The following is a 16,475-nucleotide window of genomic DNA, read 5'->3' as shown; positions in this document are numbered from 1 at the left end:
TCTAGGCATGTAGCTTTTTGGAATTTATATGATGTCAATTTTCTATTGCATTGCTGTCTGGTTGCACTGAAATGATTTTCAGTGCAACCAGACAGCAATGCAATAGAAAAGATGTCTCTGGCCTTTTGGCAAAAGGAGGAAAAGTATAGACTTGCTCCAGAATTAGTTTATTTGTATATATGTGTGTAACCTTTTTAGTTTGTAAAGTGCTTTTGCATACATTGTAATTTAATTATCACAAGATAACCTTGTGAGTTGTGTAGTGGGTATTAACAACACATTATAGATGAGGAAACTGGAGCTTACTTAACTATCTAATTTTATTTTCAAAATAATCCTGTGTAGAAAAGCTAATAGCTAGTTAGTACAGTAGTGTCCCTTTATCCACTGGGAACATGTTCCAAGACACACAGTGGATACCTGGAACCGCGGATAGTACCGAACCCTATACGTACTATGATTTTTCCCTATAAGTACATACCTATGAGTTTAATTTATAAATTAGGCCCAGTAAGAGATTAATAATAATAACTAATAATAAAACAACAGTTATAGTGATATACTGTAATAAAAGTTATGCGAATGTGGTCTCAAAATATTTTATTGTAATGTACTCACCTTTTCACTTAAAGGTAGCACTTTACGGCTTCTCTGGTATACCTGAATTGCCAGGATCACTAGTCTTATGTTTTGGGGCCATTATTAAGTAAAATAAGGATTACTTGAACACAGGCAGTGTAATACCTCAATAGTCTATCTGATAACAGCCTGCTACTAAGTGACTGATATGCAAGAGCGTGTACAGCGTGGATACATACTCTGGACAAAGGGAAGATTCACATCCCAGTGGGACACAACAGGATAGTGCAAGATTTCATCAGGCTCCTAAGAATGACATGCAATTTAAAACTTAGGAATTGTTTATTCCCACGATTTTCCATTTAATATTTTCAGACCGTGATAAGTGAAACTCTGGATAAGGGGGTTACTACTGTAGTATATTTGGTCATCTTTTTCAGAGGCAGTGTCGAACTTTCTGTTGCAACTCAAAAATCTCAAAGTTGTTTTCTTTGGAGAAAAAAAAATGTATCTCTAAATATAGAAAAACATGGGCTAGCTACACTATCTTTGTAGTGAGGGATAAGCCTTCTTAAATCTGACCTATCTTTCTGGACAATTTTCTTTCTGAAGTTTATCTTTAAAAATTCCTTTGTATGCAGGAGTATAGGTGATAAACTCTCAGCTTTGTTTGAAATGTCTATTTCACCCCTTTTAAGATGTTTTCCTCACCTGGGTACACAACTCATTCTTAATTATTGGCGCTCAGCTTTGAAGATGTTTCAGTTTTCTAGTTTCCATTGCTGTTGTTGAGTGGTCTTTTGTCAGCTGTTATTTTGTAGATGTTCTGTCTGCTCTGTGCTTTTTTCAGGAGCATTTGAGGTGTGTTGTGAAAGTCGGCCTCTGCCTGTGGGTTCTCCTAGACTGGAGAGGTTGAAGTGTTCAGAAGATTAGGTGCTGGAGAGGTTTAACCAGCAGGGTTGAGTAATTGATCAGTGTCCTCATTTACTTTTCTCAGGGCCACTCAGAACTATTGACAGCTAGATTGGGATGGACTGGGTACTCTTTAATAACTGCCTTTCTGACCTTTCTTCTGTGCTATACAAAGCCCAACCCTGGAACCCAGATGATGGGAAAGAATCTCTCTTCAGGGAATGCTAATGAAACTTAGGATGCAAGAAGCAGAGTTAAAACTACTGCCTCCAGACGTGGTAATTCCTAAGCTGCTCAGGGTCTTTTACAGCTTTCTTATGTCAAGCTGTCTTTACAGGCTAAGATGAAGAAAGAAGGATTGAGTCATTGTCACTCCTTCTTAATACTTAGGAGGGAAGAATAACAAGTACATAAATTTTTGTGTTTTCTTTGCAGAATGCATCCTGTCTTGTTCTTGCTGCCAGGCATGCCAGTGCTTCCTCCATGGTAAGGTTTGGAAAAAAGGACTAAGAATCATTAAGGCAGCCTAACCCTAGCATGGGGCTGCAAGGGGTGGTGTGGTTTGGCTACCACACAGTCATCATTATCTTGAGTATCTCCTGGAGGTGTCCGTTATTGTTATTGCTGTTATAACTATTATTTTTCTACTCGTTTTTAGAAATAATTTGCTCAATAGTGTGCTGAGATGGGAATAGTAAATATTTTTGCCTAATCTTTTTTTTTTACTTGTGGTAAAATATACATAACATAAAATTTACCATTTTAATCATTTTTAAGTGTATTGGTTCAATGGTAGTAATTACATTCACATTATTGTACAACCATCACCTATACCAACCATCTCCAGAACTTTTTCATCTTCCCAAATTTAAACTCTATCCATTAAGACAACTTCCTGTTCCTGTCTCCCTCTAATTCTTTTAATCTCATCTGTACAGAATAGTTGACCAGTCTTCCCTGGCAGATAGAGAAAGCCAAATTCTAAAAAGCAATCTTAATATACCTACTTTGCAGGAAATCTAGTCAACATTTTGACCATAACTTAGCTTCTCTACTTCTCTTTTTAGAATTTGAAAGATGTATTGGCTGACCTGATACCTAAGGAGCAGGCTAGAGTTAAGACCTTCAGGCAACAACATGGCAAGATGGTTGTGGGCCAGATCACTGTGGACATGGTAAGCGTTGTGGGTTTTGGCTGCAAAACATAGCTCTGTAATGTGCTTCAACAAAAGTACTGTTCTCTTCACTGACAATTCAGAATTATTCTGTGCTATACACAGAAATGTTGATGCTTAATAGTGTTCACTAGCAATTAGATCATTCTTTTCTACAGATTTAATAGCTGAGCCTAACCTAATTCACTTACAGGAGGGATGAATGAAGTTTCTATTCTTTTCCCAAGCCCTCAGCTATTGGGGCCAGGGCTCTCTCTTTGAGTGGATGCTTTACTGACCATCCAGTTAAACCACAGCTCTATCTTGCCCTCTAAAACAGTTTAAGGATGGCTTCTTCTCTGGTCCTGAGAGTCTGAGCACTCAGATAATTCCACAGCAGTGTTTAGCCATTGGTCTCTACCTTCTACCTCTGTAATAGATTCCATTCTGTTTATTTTGGTTGGTGGGAATGAGCGGGTAAGAGGGGGCAGGAGAAAAATAAAATTCAATAAGAAAAGGAAGCAAACAGACAGAAACATCAAATAAGGATAGTAATTTCTCAACTTAAAATTTTCATTTCCAATGTTAGCAGCCTTCCTTGCAAAGTTCCATACTATAATAACTTAACTCCTCAGAAATCTTCCCCCAAATGAAGTCTTGCAAGTCAGAGATAAATTTCCTCTTCCAGAGCCTATGAAGCACTAACAGGCTCTAGCCTGAATTATTCTATTCTTTACATCCTGTTCTTTTCCTCAGATGTATGGTGGCATGAGAGGCATGAAGGGATTGGTATATGAAACATCAGTTCTTGATCCTGATGAGGTAAGAGACCCTCATATCAATCACTAATAATTTTTGAGTTTACTGACTATTGTGCACACTGTGGTTTAGACCAGTGAGGGTAAAGAGAATAAAATAAAGCACCTACCTTCATATTTTGGAAGATGGAAAATAGGTACATATGGAATAATTTTACCTTTTTAATATGTCAACTAGTAAAACTAAAAATACAAAGCAAAAGTAAGTTAAATGAAGATTTACTTTAAAAGTTGTCTAATTTATTGAAATGTCTGATAAGAGTGGGATGAGTTAATTATGTGGTTTCCAGGCTAATAAATTTAAGAGTTGTAATTCTTACTCTTCTTTAAGGGTATCCGCTTCCGAGGCTATAGTATCCCTGAATGCCAAAAACTGCTGCCCAGGGCTAAGGGTGGGGATGAGCCGCTGCCGGAGGGCTTATTTTGGCTGTTGGTAACTGGACAGATCCCAACAGAGGAACAGGTAAAGCAGAAGGACATTAGCTTTTCTTATTCCCTTCCTCCTTTGCCTTTCTCTAATCTCAGTTACTTAATCCTGACCTAGCTGTGGGTGGTTATAAAAATGTACAGTGAGGGGAAGAAATCAGAGCAGAGTTCTGCTGTATGAGTGGATTGAATTCTCTTAGGTTTTCTTTACTCCGATGGCACTGTCTTTTTTATTTATCTTCTTTTTCCTTGCCTAGTTTAAGCTGTGTCTCCTTTTCCACAGGTATCTTGGCTCTCCAAAGAGTGGGCAAAGCGGGCAGCTCTGCCTTCCCATGTGGTCACCATGCTGGACAACTTTCCCACCAATCTACATCCCATGTCTCAGCTGAGTGCAGCCATTACAGCCCTCAACAGTGAAAGTAACTTTGCCCGAGCATATGCAGAGGGTATCAATCGAACCAAGTACTGGGAGGTAGGAAATTTTGGTGTGGTGATTGATATGTGATAAGGATTCAAAGAACTTGAGTGTAAAGGGAAAAAAAGGAATGTAGAATCTTTAGGAAAATTGCTTCTCTGAGTTATGCCAGAAACTCAGATAAATGGAGCGTGCTTTCTGTCACCAAAGTTATTGGTTTTATTAGGGTGATGTACATGTAAAAAATAAATTATAATTCAGTAACTGCTATAATAGCGCTTTGTACACAAGGCTGTTGGAACATTGAAATAGATGTGACTTAACTGCAAGATCCCTGCAGGAAGATTTCTCAGAGTAGTCTCACTATTCCCAAAAGAACAGTGAGACTCCTTCTCTTCTTCAAATAAAGAGAACCTTGAGAAATCTTACAAGTTGAATGTGAATGGCACCTAAGGCAACTTTAGAGTCTAGGAGAACTAGTGCCAATCAGCCACAGTTCTGGACTAATCTATTCAGGTTACCTGTCAGGAGCAGAAGAGTGGTTAGTATCCTGGAATGTTTGTTTGTTTCTTATTCAGAGACAGATAGTGTAGGAACAGAAGAGTTGCTTTTTGCAAAGCAGGTATATTAAATGACTTTTAACCAGAAGATGCCAACTGCTAAGAAGGCCCCAAAGAGTTCACTATGATGCAAGACATGGAATGGTCTGTGGGCCGTAGTGTCATGGCCCACTGGCCTAGTGAAATCTCTGGGATTTTTACAAATCTTACTTCATTTGATGGGTCAATATTTTTTCAGTGCCAACTGTGTATAGAGAATTATGTTTGCTTTTGAGAGGAGGAGGGAGGGAGGTTTGCAATTGATATTAGGCTGGTTGACACTGAGGAGGAAGGTATTGGAATGGTGCAGAATATACACATTTATAAGCACTTAAAGCATTTGTAGAGCTGCACATCAGCAGGTTCAGAAGGTCATATAACCTAAATATATTGCTTTTTATTTTCTTTTTTAAATGCTATTCAAGTAATTGTTATCTGTGTGGTCACCATAACACAAAAGGTTAAATCAGGACCTACAGTTCTTCTGTTTTAAACTCGTCTTTTAGAACTTGATACCCAAAAGTGCCAGTTACTACTTACAGTGCTATTGTCTTGACTATCATGATGAGAGAAGAAAACAGCTTCTTCTTACTTTATAATAGATGGCTATATTTTCCAGGCATCCAGACATGCCGCATTGCTTCACACTGTGCTTTATCAAATCACTGAAATGAATCTGTACTCATCTGCTTGCTATTGCCTCCATTTCAATGCACAGCCATTGATTGACTATTCTTCCATCATCTGTCTGAGAGATGTCATCTGAGGGTGGCTGTCTTGAGGTAAACAGGTTGTATTTCAAGACTTTGCCAGTCTTCTGGAGAGTATAAGCAATTATAGTTTACTTGTCAGCCTTAGGATGTATGTCTAAGTTCACATTACATAAAAAGTAGCACCAGTAAGTTTAGTGCTTAGTTTAGTGGTGCTTGATGCTCTTTTGCTATTACATCTTATAATTCTCTTAAAGGTCAGACATGCTATTTCAGTTCAGTTTTCTATGTTGGTTAATTTAACCATGGCTACTTAAGAAGAATTAACATGACAGCATTCAGCTGGTTATTTCTGTTTAAAAATTTATGTTAAGTTTATATGTGATCTGAGTCTTTGCTAGAATCATCAGTTCATCCTTTTTTTTTTTTTTTTTTTGCATATACTGCAAGAGGATGATCTTCTGTCTACAGCATTTCTTCCGTAATAGTTCATATGACTTTAGATAGTGTAATCTCTTGTGTCCAAAGAGTTAGGTCTGTTTCTGTTTGGCATAACTTCACTCATGATCAGGAAGTTACTATGATTATGAAGTAGCCTTTGTTGAGTTGAGTAAAATTTGCAAAGTAGGTGCTAACCTAACCTTTTGTAAGGCCTAAAAAAGATATATGTAGGTTTTGAAGCTGTTTCAATAAGATCATCATCCTAACACCTAACAACTCTTGAAAACATGCCAAATATTATGCTTAAGTGCTTTATGTTCATTTTCTGATTTAATCATCAGGTAAACCCCGGGAGGTAGATGTTATTCCTATTTTACTGAATGGGAAAACTGAGGGTTAGCTTGCTCAAGGTCATGCAGCTAGTAAGTGGTAGAGACAAGATTTGAATTTGAATTTGCTTCACTCTACGGCCTCTTCACCATTAATACTGGTTCTCTTCTTTTTCTGTGATTTCTTAATAATGATTGATAGCTAATTACTTGGTCAGAATTTTACTAGCAATAGAGATGGTGGCTCACAATGATGATTATGGTCAATTTTGTTGCTTTTATTCCAGACAGTTGTGATGGTGACATGTTTTAACTTCCTTTTTTCCAAAGCTTTCTAGATGAAGAATGATTTGATACAAACTAAATAACACTTTAGTCTTAACTTATAAAAGGAGGAATAAGCAGGAATTCTCTGCCAGTTTTCTTTGGTTTTTTGTTGTTGTTGTTTTGTCTTTTTTAACTCTTCTTGACTATACAGCACTGACCACCACAAAAAGCAGTGGTAAGGATCCCACATTGTCATACCTGGTTTGATACTTGCTGTTTTATAAACTTAATCTTCATTGGTAGAAGTTGAAACAATCCTTTTTTGTAGTTTCTTTATGACGTGGCCATTCATACTTTGCAAATGATTTTGAAAATTAGTATACTCCACAGATACTAGTTTGCCTAGCCTGGGATCCTGTTCTTGGCATTCTGCTAGTGGATCCAGGTCCCTTAGAACTGCATGTTCTTGATGCATGCAGGCTTCTGGAAGTAACCTACTTGCTTGGGGGATGTAAATCTGCAAGGAGGTATAGTTAATAGTGTGATTATCATGTAAGTAATCCGAGAACTTGCAAATGTTAGCTAAGTACTTCTTGTTTCAGGTAGCTTTTTAATTTTGGCAGTATTCTTACAGAATCCTGGTGGCACTGATAAAATTCACTGAGTACTTGAGTATACATGACTTCATAGGGATTAACTCATTTAGGCTAGTTATTATAAATTTTGCTTTGTTCCAACAGCACTACTGAGACCTCATGACTTCTTATAGGGGCATTTAGCCAGTTAGCTTATTAACATAGCAAGCACTATGTAATATCAATCAGCAAGTATTTACTCCATGCCTTCTATATACATAGTACCGTGAATGAAAGCAGAATTTTTTTAAGCTATTAAAAAAAAACCCACAAAACACTAAAACCCTCTCTCATCCCTTTGAGAAGATAAAATTGAGACATGAAAGTTGAGCAGGCAATTACTAACATCCCAAAAAGACAACCAGATATTACATTGCTCTTAATAAACGAACATAACACTATTAATCAGATAATCTTGCTAAAAAAAAAGAAAAAAAGAACTTGAATCACTTAAGCTTCTAGATCTAACTCAGTTTATAGCAGCGGTTCCCAACCTTTTTGGCACCAGGGACCAGTGCTCCTATGAGAATCTAATGCCTGATGATCTGAGGTGGAGCTGAGGCAGTGATGCTAGTAGCGCTGGGGAGCAGCTGCAAATACAGATGAAACTTTGCTTGCTTGCCCTCTGTTCACCTCCTGCTGTGCGACCTGGTTCCTAACAAGCCATAAACCAGTACCAATCTGCAGTCCAGGGTTTGGGGACGCCTGGTTTATAGGAAATAAGTAGATAGAGGAACATGTTAAATGACATCACAGGTACATAACCAGCAAGATGTGTGGGAAATTCTGCAAAACAAATGATCCAATTTTCTGCAAATCGCAAATTTACAAAAAAAAGAGCAAGTCTACGGCCATGCTACCCTGAAAAGCCCGATCCCGTCTGATCTGGGAAGCTAAGCAGGATCAGGACTTCCTAGGTGTAGGAAGACCAGGTGCTGAAGGAGTAAAAAATAAAAATAAGGGATGGTAAGATGACAAGGTCCTTGTGATCTGTGAGGTCAACCAAGGGTTGCCTTGCCTAAAAAATAAATAAATAAAATAATTAAAAAAGGAGAGCATAAGAGGGAACTTAAATTGATTAGAAGAGACTTCAGAGACATCAGAAAATTGCAATGTGGGCTATTTTTAGTCATGAACCAAATGAGGCAGGGGGTTTTTATAATCAAGGAAATTGGAATTGAGTAGATAATGATACTGAGAATTTGCTAAATTCTTTTTCAGTGGGATGATGGTTTTGTGATTTTGTTTATGAAAGACCTTTTTCTTTTTAGAGATAACAGTTTAAATATTTCCATGTTAAAATATACGATGTTTGGCATTAGCTCCAAATAATTTGGGAAAGTAAGGATATAGGTGAAACAAGAGTGGCCATGAGTTAGTAATTGTTTAAGCCAGACGATGCTTATTAGCTGAGTGAATAACCTTGTGTAAGTTATTCAACCTGGCCAGGCTCCAGTATCCTCATTTGTAAAATAAAGTATATGTTACCTTACAGAATTATTGTAAGAAATATATATAGGGAAAAATTGTGTGTGTGTGTGTGTGTGTGTGTGTGTGTGTATGTGTATTTGTATCTGTGTATGTCTAGCACAGTATTTGTTATATTAAGTGCTTAAAAAAAATGGAAGCCTTTGATATTAACTAACAATTAAATGCCACTGCTTGACTGTTGACATATATATATATATGGTCAGAATTTTCTGTGAAAGATGGAACATAAAAATTATTAAAACCTAGTGCCTTAGCACATTCATTGAGTGCAAAGTCATGTAGCAGGAAAGATCATGATTAAATATATGAGTTCAAATTCTGACTTGGGCATTTAACTGAATACTCTGAGCCTCAGTTCTCCCATTTATAAAGTGGAGGTCGTTATACACTTTGTAGAATTGTAAAAAATTGAGAATAATGTATTAATATACATATATACATGAGATGATAGTATGTGTAAATCATTTAGTGCAGTGTCTGGGTCATAGTAGTTATCCAGTTAGAGTTATTGTTGTTATGCTCTATATATAATCACCCAGCATATAACCATCAACCCCAATACATGGAGGACAAATAGTATCCCTGCCTAATTCTTTGTTGAGAAATCTTTTCCTTTGTTTCTCCATTTTCCTCTTCTCCCCGTCAGTTGATTTACGAAGACTGTATGGATCTGATCGCAAAGCTACCTTGTGTTGCAGCAAAGATCTACCGGAATCTCTACCGGGAGGGCAGCAGTATTGGGGCCATCGACTCTAAGCTGGACTGGTCCCACAATTTCACCAACATGTTAGGTTATACCGATGCTCAGTTTACTGAGCTCATGCGCTTGTACCTCACCATCCACAGGTGAGATAGATCCAGCAACCATAGCCTGGGTTGGTGGGAAATTTTAAGAAAAGCTCCTTAACAGTCTCCTTTTCTGGGAACATGTGATAGGCAACAAGGTGATGGAAACACGGCATAAGGGATGATACAGGGCAAGAAAGGGGAATAGTAAAGAAGGTAAAGAGGTTTAGGAAAATTACCATAACCACATCAAGAACAAGATAGGAAAAGGTACTAACTAGCTGCTCACGTTATGTTGTCCTTTAGCTTTCCAGGAGCTCCCTCTTCTGGCCATTACTTATTAAATCAAGTGAGAGTCAGAGCTTGGCACAGAGGCATCATAAACTGGTAACCTCTCCAGCTCTGTGGATTAGTGACCAAAGGCTGGTAATGAGATTGGTACATTTCTTATAAGAGCTTATGTTAACTGACTGGCTGTAGGCTGGTGTGAGCCCCTAACTAGGCTAGTATGTGACAAGTAAGAGAACAGCAAGGTCTGTTTCCATAATCTGCCCCTTTTCTTCTCTTTCTCTTGGACTTGAGTCTCCTTTCTTATTTCCCCACAGTGACCATGAAGGTGGCAATGTAAGTGCCCATACCAGCCACTTGGTGGGCAGTGCCCTTTCGGACCCCTACCTGTCTTTTTCAGCAGCCATGAATGGGCTGGCAGGGCCCCTACATGGACTGGCAAATCAGGTAAGGCTGTCCTTTTTCTTTTCCTGCTCCATGTTTTTCTTACTCTCACCCTTTTCTTTCTTCTCTTGATGTTCTCTCCTGCCATATGTATTGACACTCTTTTATTCCCCAAACCTTACCTATAGGAAGTACTTGTTTGGCTGACACAACTACAAAAGGAAGTTGGCAAAGATGTGTCAGATGAGAAGTTACGAGACTACATCTGGAACACACTCAAGTCAGGACGGGTAAGCAAGCAGAGATGCTTAACAACTAGGAAAGAAGCCAAGACCTCAGTTCTGCAGTTTAGAAGAATTAAGGAAAAAAGAATGAGAGGAGGTCCCTAAATTCGAATTTTTTTTTCCATTTGTCTACCCTGAAGAATTTAGAAAAGACAAGAATTTCTACAAGAGATAACAACTGGCTTTTTTTCCATCACTCTTCACAGGTTGTCCCAGGGTATGGCCATGCAGTACTAAGGAAGACAGATCCACGATATACCTGTCAACGAGAGTTTGCTCTGAAACACCTGCCTCATGACCCCATGTTTAAGCTGGTTGCTCAGCTGTACAAGATTGTGCCCCATGTCCTCTTAGAGCAGGGCAAGGCCAAGAATCCTTGGCCCAATGTAGATGCTCACAGTGGGGTGCTGCTCCAGGTGAGTCTTCTTTTCCCTGCTTTCCTTCTAGTTTGTACAAAACCCTGCTGTTCTCTGCCATGCACAAAGTCAACTCCCTAGTCAGAGCAGAGATTCTTATACTTCTTCCTTATCCTTTTGATAAAGTTGCCTATGGTGGGGGAGGTATGGGCAGGAGGAAAGGGATGCTCTCTTTTCAGAATCCCAATTGCTGTACTTTGCCTAGTGTCATTTCTATTTAAGGCTGACTGGATTAAGATTTCTATCACCCTGGATTTATATATGCCACTACCTCTGGGCCTTTAACAAGATGTTTTTCTCTTTTACCATACAGTACTATGGCATGACGGAGATGAATTACTACACAGTCCTGTTTGGGGTGTCACGAGCATTGGGTGTACTGGCACAGCTCATCTGGAGCCGAGCCCTAGGCTTCCCTCTAGAGAGGCCCAAGTCCATGAGCACGGATGGTCTGATGAAGTTTGTGGACTCTAAGTCAGGGTAAAACTGGAGACTGAGAAGAAACTACCAGAAATTGAGGGAGCTTGAAAAAATTATACTTTTGTTTTGTTTCAAGGGGCTTTTAAAGGCTTAAGATTAAATTGTATCTGAGGCACTGATAATTAGTTTGAGGTTAAAATATAAATTAAGACTTTAAAAGATAAAAAGTGACCCCTTCTTCCCTAACCAGCTCCTTTCCGCTGCCTGGTTTGCATTGCCCATTAACTGCAGGATGACCAGGACTAATCCATGTGGTGTAGGTTAAATCTGGCCTCACCACCACCATCTTAGAGAGAATCTGGCTCCTCTATCTCTGGGTCAAAGCTGATTGCAGAGAATCTGCAGTCGCTTTGGACCTTTTGGTTCCACCCTGCCCAGCCATCAATAGGCCAGCAAACCAGGACTCTGCCCCCTTTTAAACAAGAATCATGTTGGACTGTCAGCTCTACCAAGTCCCATTGCCCTCTCCCATACACACAGACACTTCCTAGCAAGATCCATTGGTTAGCTGGGTATGCTTTGGCATTTTTTATGCTACCAGGTAACCATAAAGGCCATGGCATTTGTTACTGGCACTCAGTATTTGATTTTTATTTCTTTTTAAAATTATCCCATGAAAATTAAGGTCTGGGAGTGTTCTGTTCCCCACTATTTTAATACCTCCTTTGAGATTTTCTATATCTGCTGTGCCTCAAGCTCAGTGAGGATGCTCTGGACCTTCTCTTCTTCGTCCCAAGTAGAGATCTGTTTCAGCAGGTTGTATATACCACTGCCTGATATGTGGTCTTTCCCAGTCATTGGCTTTATCAGTGCTTAACATGAATGAAGCTTTTTACTTCCACAGAACACAAGCCACTATCCTCTGACCAGCATGATATCATCATGGTCTGGTCCCAGGGGTACTAGCACCTCTTTCTGAGCAGGGAAATAATTTAAGATTGGACATGGTTTCCTTTGAATATCAGATCCCTGGGATAAGGGGCATTAAAAATAGTAACCCTGCCACATTAAGAAGGAATCGAAATACACTCCTGCTGTGCCCCCTTCCTCCCTCACAACTCCTGCCTGTTTGTGTGGATCCTTAATCCCCAGAACCACGCTGTTGAGGTGGACACACTGTCTATAAACCCCTGGGTAATTTGTCATGATGCAGATTTCAGGTTGTTCTGTATAAAGTGCAAAATAAATGTTTTTATTAATAATGCTTGAGCTTACTATTAAATAAGGCCTGGAAGAATCTACTATGAGTTAAGGAATCTGGCTGGCAAGATCATGGACTTAAGTGGATTGTAAATTATCTTGTGCATCCTTTTATCTTTAGACAGGTTTGGCATTCTTTAATCCTAATGTGAAGGCAGGCTCCCTGTGAGATTTCCAAAGATTTGTCTTTCCTCAAGGTTAGAAGTCCTTGACCTTTAGCCCCTATTCTTCCTAATTTTGTTGTAAGATAGAACACACAGGGACTATAGCTGAGACTTCACAACTGCTTATGTGACTAATCCAAGGAAACTGGTCCAGCCCACTGGGTAACAGGAAGAAACTATAGAAAGGAATAAACTATACCAAGGACAAACTATACCAAGGACAAGACAGCTAGCTCAGGACATGAGCCACTAGAGGGCTCTGGTACTTCGTGGAATGCCCATTGTTCTTTGCAGCCTCCCTTTAGGAGGCCACTGAAAAAGAGGTGGTCCTGAGAGCATCAGTTATATGGGAGGTCTGAGACCAGATTATTTTGTCCTCAGACTCCTGCTGCAACTGACCTTCTGAAAAAGTCTATTAATAGGCAAGGGAGTGGGTACTGGGTCCTGGCTTGTAGAATGTACTACTATAGTTAGCAGGGACACTATGTCCAAGAGGCCTTGCACCTTCACTCTCCTAGGAAGGAAGCCATGACGTTCTTCTATTCTACTCTATTTCTATATTATTCCCCCAAGAAATAATATAAAAAAGCCAAATTCACACTCAGAATTAATTTATTGAAATTTTATAAAAATTCAGGCCAGATGGAATAAAGTACAACCCAAGAGTATAATTTTGTTCAGTGCTTTTTTTTTCTCCTTGCCCCGTGGCACTGATGGTAAGAAAGCCCCAGGTTCTCCACTAGCATGGAAGTATTCTTAAAGTTAGGTCATATGGAGTTCAAGCTGTGGCCAGATCCCCAACATCTGCGGCATTTCAGGCAAGCAAAAATTATTGACCATCCAGTACCTCTGTGTCCAAGAAGAAAGCTCAATTCATTTAGTCCTTAAGTTGCCATCTTTACCTGGTCAGACACTAAGGCACCTTGACAGGGCTCAGATAACCACACAGTCCTAATTATAATTCAGTGTGAAAAGGCCGCAGGCATGAGGCATATGGGGCTCTTAAGATGAGCTTAACCATTTCCCAAGCATGTCATTCCTTTCTATACCCCCCTGCCTTTTCTTCCCTCCAGCATTTCCAGCCAGCTTAGAGCCCAATTTCTGGAGAATTGAGAGAACAGCATTATGCACATAGACTCTTCTCTCAGATTGGAGCAAGAGCCAAATAAAATAAATAGAACTGGGTAGGGAGAGAGAATGGAGGAGAAGCTAAGGAACAATCCTTTGCCTCAAGTCTGGTGCACCTCATGGAACATCAGTTCACGGGGGATGGCTGTTTCTGGACCAAACTTGGTGGCTGCCCGACGCTCGAAGGCAGCGACATTCTGTTTGACAACCTCATCAAAAAACATGGTGGCCAGCTGGGAGTGCAGCAGAGAACGAAATTCAAAGGAAATCTAGGAATGGGTAAGAGATAGTCAGAAATTCTTCAAGACCATGTTGGATAGTCCCTGGCCAAATGCAAGGATACTATTCAGTACCTTTCTCTTCCCCTCCAGGTTCCTTAGATCCCCTCAAAAGCCCTAACTTGGGACTGAGCACAGTGTAAGGTTTGATAAAAAATCAGACCTGTGAGGTGTCATTGACTTGGGAAATGCTAAGTGCTTAGCTATACATAAAGAATAATGCTGTCACAGTACATCAACTCTGCCCTCACACCCACTGGTAGCCCTGTGCTACACAGCCTCCTGACTCACCGAAAAGTCCACAGTGCAAGTTCGGGGGTAGGCAGGAATACCAGGGCTGAATCGCCAAATGGTCTCTAAGTGATTGAAGAGCTTGCCATCAGTGCAAACAGCCTAGAATAGGAGTCAGGTAGTTAAACATCATACAATGGAATAAAACCTATGCTAGGTATAGGAGGCTATAAGAAGGAATTGAAAGCCATTTTCCTTTCCTTCTAATATTTTATTAGGGAGGTATTTGATTCAAGATAAAATGACAAGGAAGGTCAAAGTAGCACTTAAGTGTAAAAATGCTAGAAAACACAAAAAACTTCCTGATCCCTTCCAGACAGGCCTCACCTTGACCATGTGAGGTTTGACCATGGAAACAGCAGAAGTATAACGTTCCATGACAGGTGGAAAGCCAACCTCCAACTGGGCCTTCAGGTGACCTTTGCGGCTAGATACAACCAAAGACTTCTTACACCAGGGCACAAACTCGCGGTACTCCTGGACATTGGACACCACCTCGTACATCTCCTGCATCGAGTACCTAGGGGAAGGAATCAGAGAGGCCAAGGAACTACCAGCTCCTTACTCTAAGTGCTCTTCCCCCCAGTAGCTTTACCCACTAACCATACACTTTCAAGAACTAGAGATTGCAAATAAGCCTGAATGAATGACTTCCCAAAAACGAACATGCAGATTTTCATGATATTAATGTTACTTTGTTTTGCAGTTTACAGAATGCTTATGAATTTCATATCTATTTTGATCTTAAGAGGGATCATCTAGGAAGAACAGGTTGTCGTACAAAGACTCAGATCCCAGCTCTACAACTTTCTAACAATGTAGCCCTAAGTACATTACCTGTGCCTCCATTGTCTCACCTGCAAATCAGAGGTAGTAATAGTACCTGAATCATAGGTATGTTGAGAGGATCAAATGAGGAAATATGTAAAATACCTAGGCAGCCTAACTGCTAGTAGTAACAAGTGCTCAGGAAGTGTGAGCTATTTTATAATGTGCTCAGAATACATAAGGTCAGGTCAGCAGAGAATACCCTGTTTTATGATACTATACTTACTGTCCAACTCTACGCAAGTTTCACTTAATACACATGCACGACAACCAAGAATTACAGTTGGAAGCCTGGCAGGGGAAGATAAAGGATCGGTAATACAGCTGGGAGAGGGATGGCTAGGGATGAATCTTGCCTATTATTGCTACCCTTACATTCTACCCTTGGACATGGTTATTTGGAGGGGAAAGGAGTGGAGAGATGCTGGACAAGGGAAGATGCTCACCCCATGATCCTACGCTCAGAATAAGCCTTTCTCTTGTTGGTGAAGGGGGCAGCAAAGCCCATGAAAGAACGGCTGAGAGGTAAGCCAGCCTCAGCTCCCAAGGCTTGGGCAGCCCGGGGTAAGAGGAGGCTGCAGGAAATCAGAAATCTAAGGCCAAAAGGAAAAGAGAAACAATGTCACAATAATTTGTGTTCAACCATTCCCAGGTGAAAGGGAAGAGGGGCGCATCTCAGAGGAAGGTCGTCCAGGGAAGATTTTCCCCCAGCACCTGCTGCAACCCGCCAGGCTTCCTGGCCAGGCAGTCACGAGTGCGAAAGGTCGAGGGCGGCCGAGGACAGGGCCGGGGGAGGAGGTGGAAGAAAGCGGGGTGCGTGTGAATCGCCAGTTGTCTTTGACTGGGGGGGCTATTATGCTGAAAGCCAGGAAGCATCACAGTTCATGGGGCCTCGCCAAGCCCGTCGCTGCCTGGGTATCCGCGAGGAGCAAGAAGTGGTTGGACTCCCACCCCGGGGACTTACCCCGGCAGATAACTTGCAAACGTATTCCCCAAAGCTCTACATTAGACGCCAGGGTATGACCCGCTGCCGCTCCCCGCCGCACCTGCATCCTAGGGTTGCAACCCTCCACCGCAGAATTTTGGGGTCCTGAACGACCCCCTTTCCTCGCGCGCGTCCGCCCGCGCCTGCCTCTCACCTCATTGGTCGCTGCGGTCGCTGAGGGCCCGGG

General features: G+C 40.6%; 2 protein-coding genes across 6 annotated transcripts in view; one reads left to right on the top strand and one right to left on the bottom strand.

Annotated features, from left to right (window-relative positions):
• Positions 1-12,618, top strand: part of CS (citrate synthase) — a 21,135-nt gene extending 8,517 nt beyond the window's left edge. For both annotated transcript variants that reach the window (XM_006908899.3, XM_015587029.2), the window contains exons 2-11: positions 1,927-1,977; positions 2,559-2,666; positions 3,402-3,467; positions 3,795-3,926; positions 4,173-4,361; positions 9,423-9,622; positions 10,168-10,297; positions 10,423-10,524; positions 10,725-10,934; positions 11,248-12,618. In XM_006908899.3, coding sequence (XP_006908961.1) covers positions 1,927-1,977; positions 2,559-2,666; positions 3,402-3,467; positions 3,795-3,926; positions 4,173-4,361; positions 9,423-9,622; positions 10,168-10,297; positions 10,423-10,524; positions 10,725-10,934; positions 11,248-11,418 — 1,359 coding nt within the window. In that variant the 3' untranslated portion in view covers positions 11,419-12,618. The remainder of the gene's footprint in view (positions 1-1,926; positions 1,978-2,558; positions 2,667-3,401; positions 3,468-3,794; positions 3,927-4,172; positions 4,362-9,422; positions 9,623-10,167; positions 10,298-10,422; positions 10,525-10,724; positions 10,935-11,247) is intronic.
• Positions 12,619-13,372: 754 nt separating this feature from the next.
• Positions 13,373-16,469, bottom strand: COQ10A (coenzyme Q10A). 4 transcript variants are annotated; one of them, XM_006908898.2, is made up of 5 exons: positions 16,443-16,469; positions 15,750-15,896; positions 14,803-14,995; positions 14,476-14,577; positions 13,373-14,175 (listed from the first exon to the last, which is right to left on the bottom strand). In XM_006908898.2, exons 1-5 carry the CDS (start codon positions 16,445-16,447, stop codon positions 14,008-14,010), a joined length of 615 nt encoding a protein of 204 aa, XP_006908960.1. In that variant the 5' UTR covers positions 16,448-16,469; the 3' UTR covers positions 13,373-14,007. The 4 variants fall into 4 exon arrangements, with proteins under 4 accessions (XP_006908960.1, XP_024900487.1, XP_015442518.1 ...); XM_025044719.1 differs by having other exon boundaries at positions 14,008-14,175; positions 16,350-16,460; XM_015587032.2 differs by lacking the exon at positions 16,443-16,469 and adding an exon at positions 16,268-16,417 and having other exon boundaries at positions 14,008-14,175.
• Between the last annotated feature and the right edge of the window lie 6 nt (positions 16,470-16,475).

This window comes from Pteropus alecto, unplaced genomic scaffold (genome assembly GCF_000325575.1).
Source record: "Pteropus alecto unplaced genomic scaffold, ASM32557v1 scaffold433, whole genome shotgun sequence".
NCBI classification, from domain to species: Eukaryota; Metazoa; Chordata; class Mammalia; order Chiroptera; family Pteropodidae; genus Pteropus; species Pteropus alecto.
This window is presented reverse-complemented; position numbering and strand designations above follow the sequence as displayed.

Excerpts from the sequence above, each read along its gene's own strand:
- COQ10A (XM_006908898.2), bottom strand. Across the intron at positions 14,996-15,749 it reads TCTGAGCGTAGGATCATGGG|GTACTCGATGCAGGAGATGT; the intron begins GTGAGCATCTTC and ends TCCTTCCCCTAG. Across the intron at positions 14,578-14,802 it reads TCAAACCTCACATGGTCAAG|GCTGTTTGCACTGATGGCAA; the intron begins GTGAGGCCTGTC and ends CTCCTATTCTAG.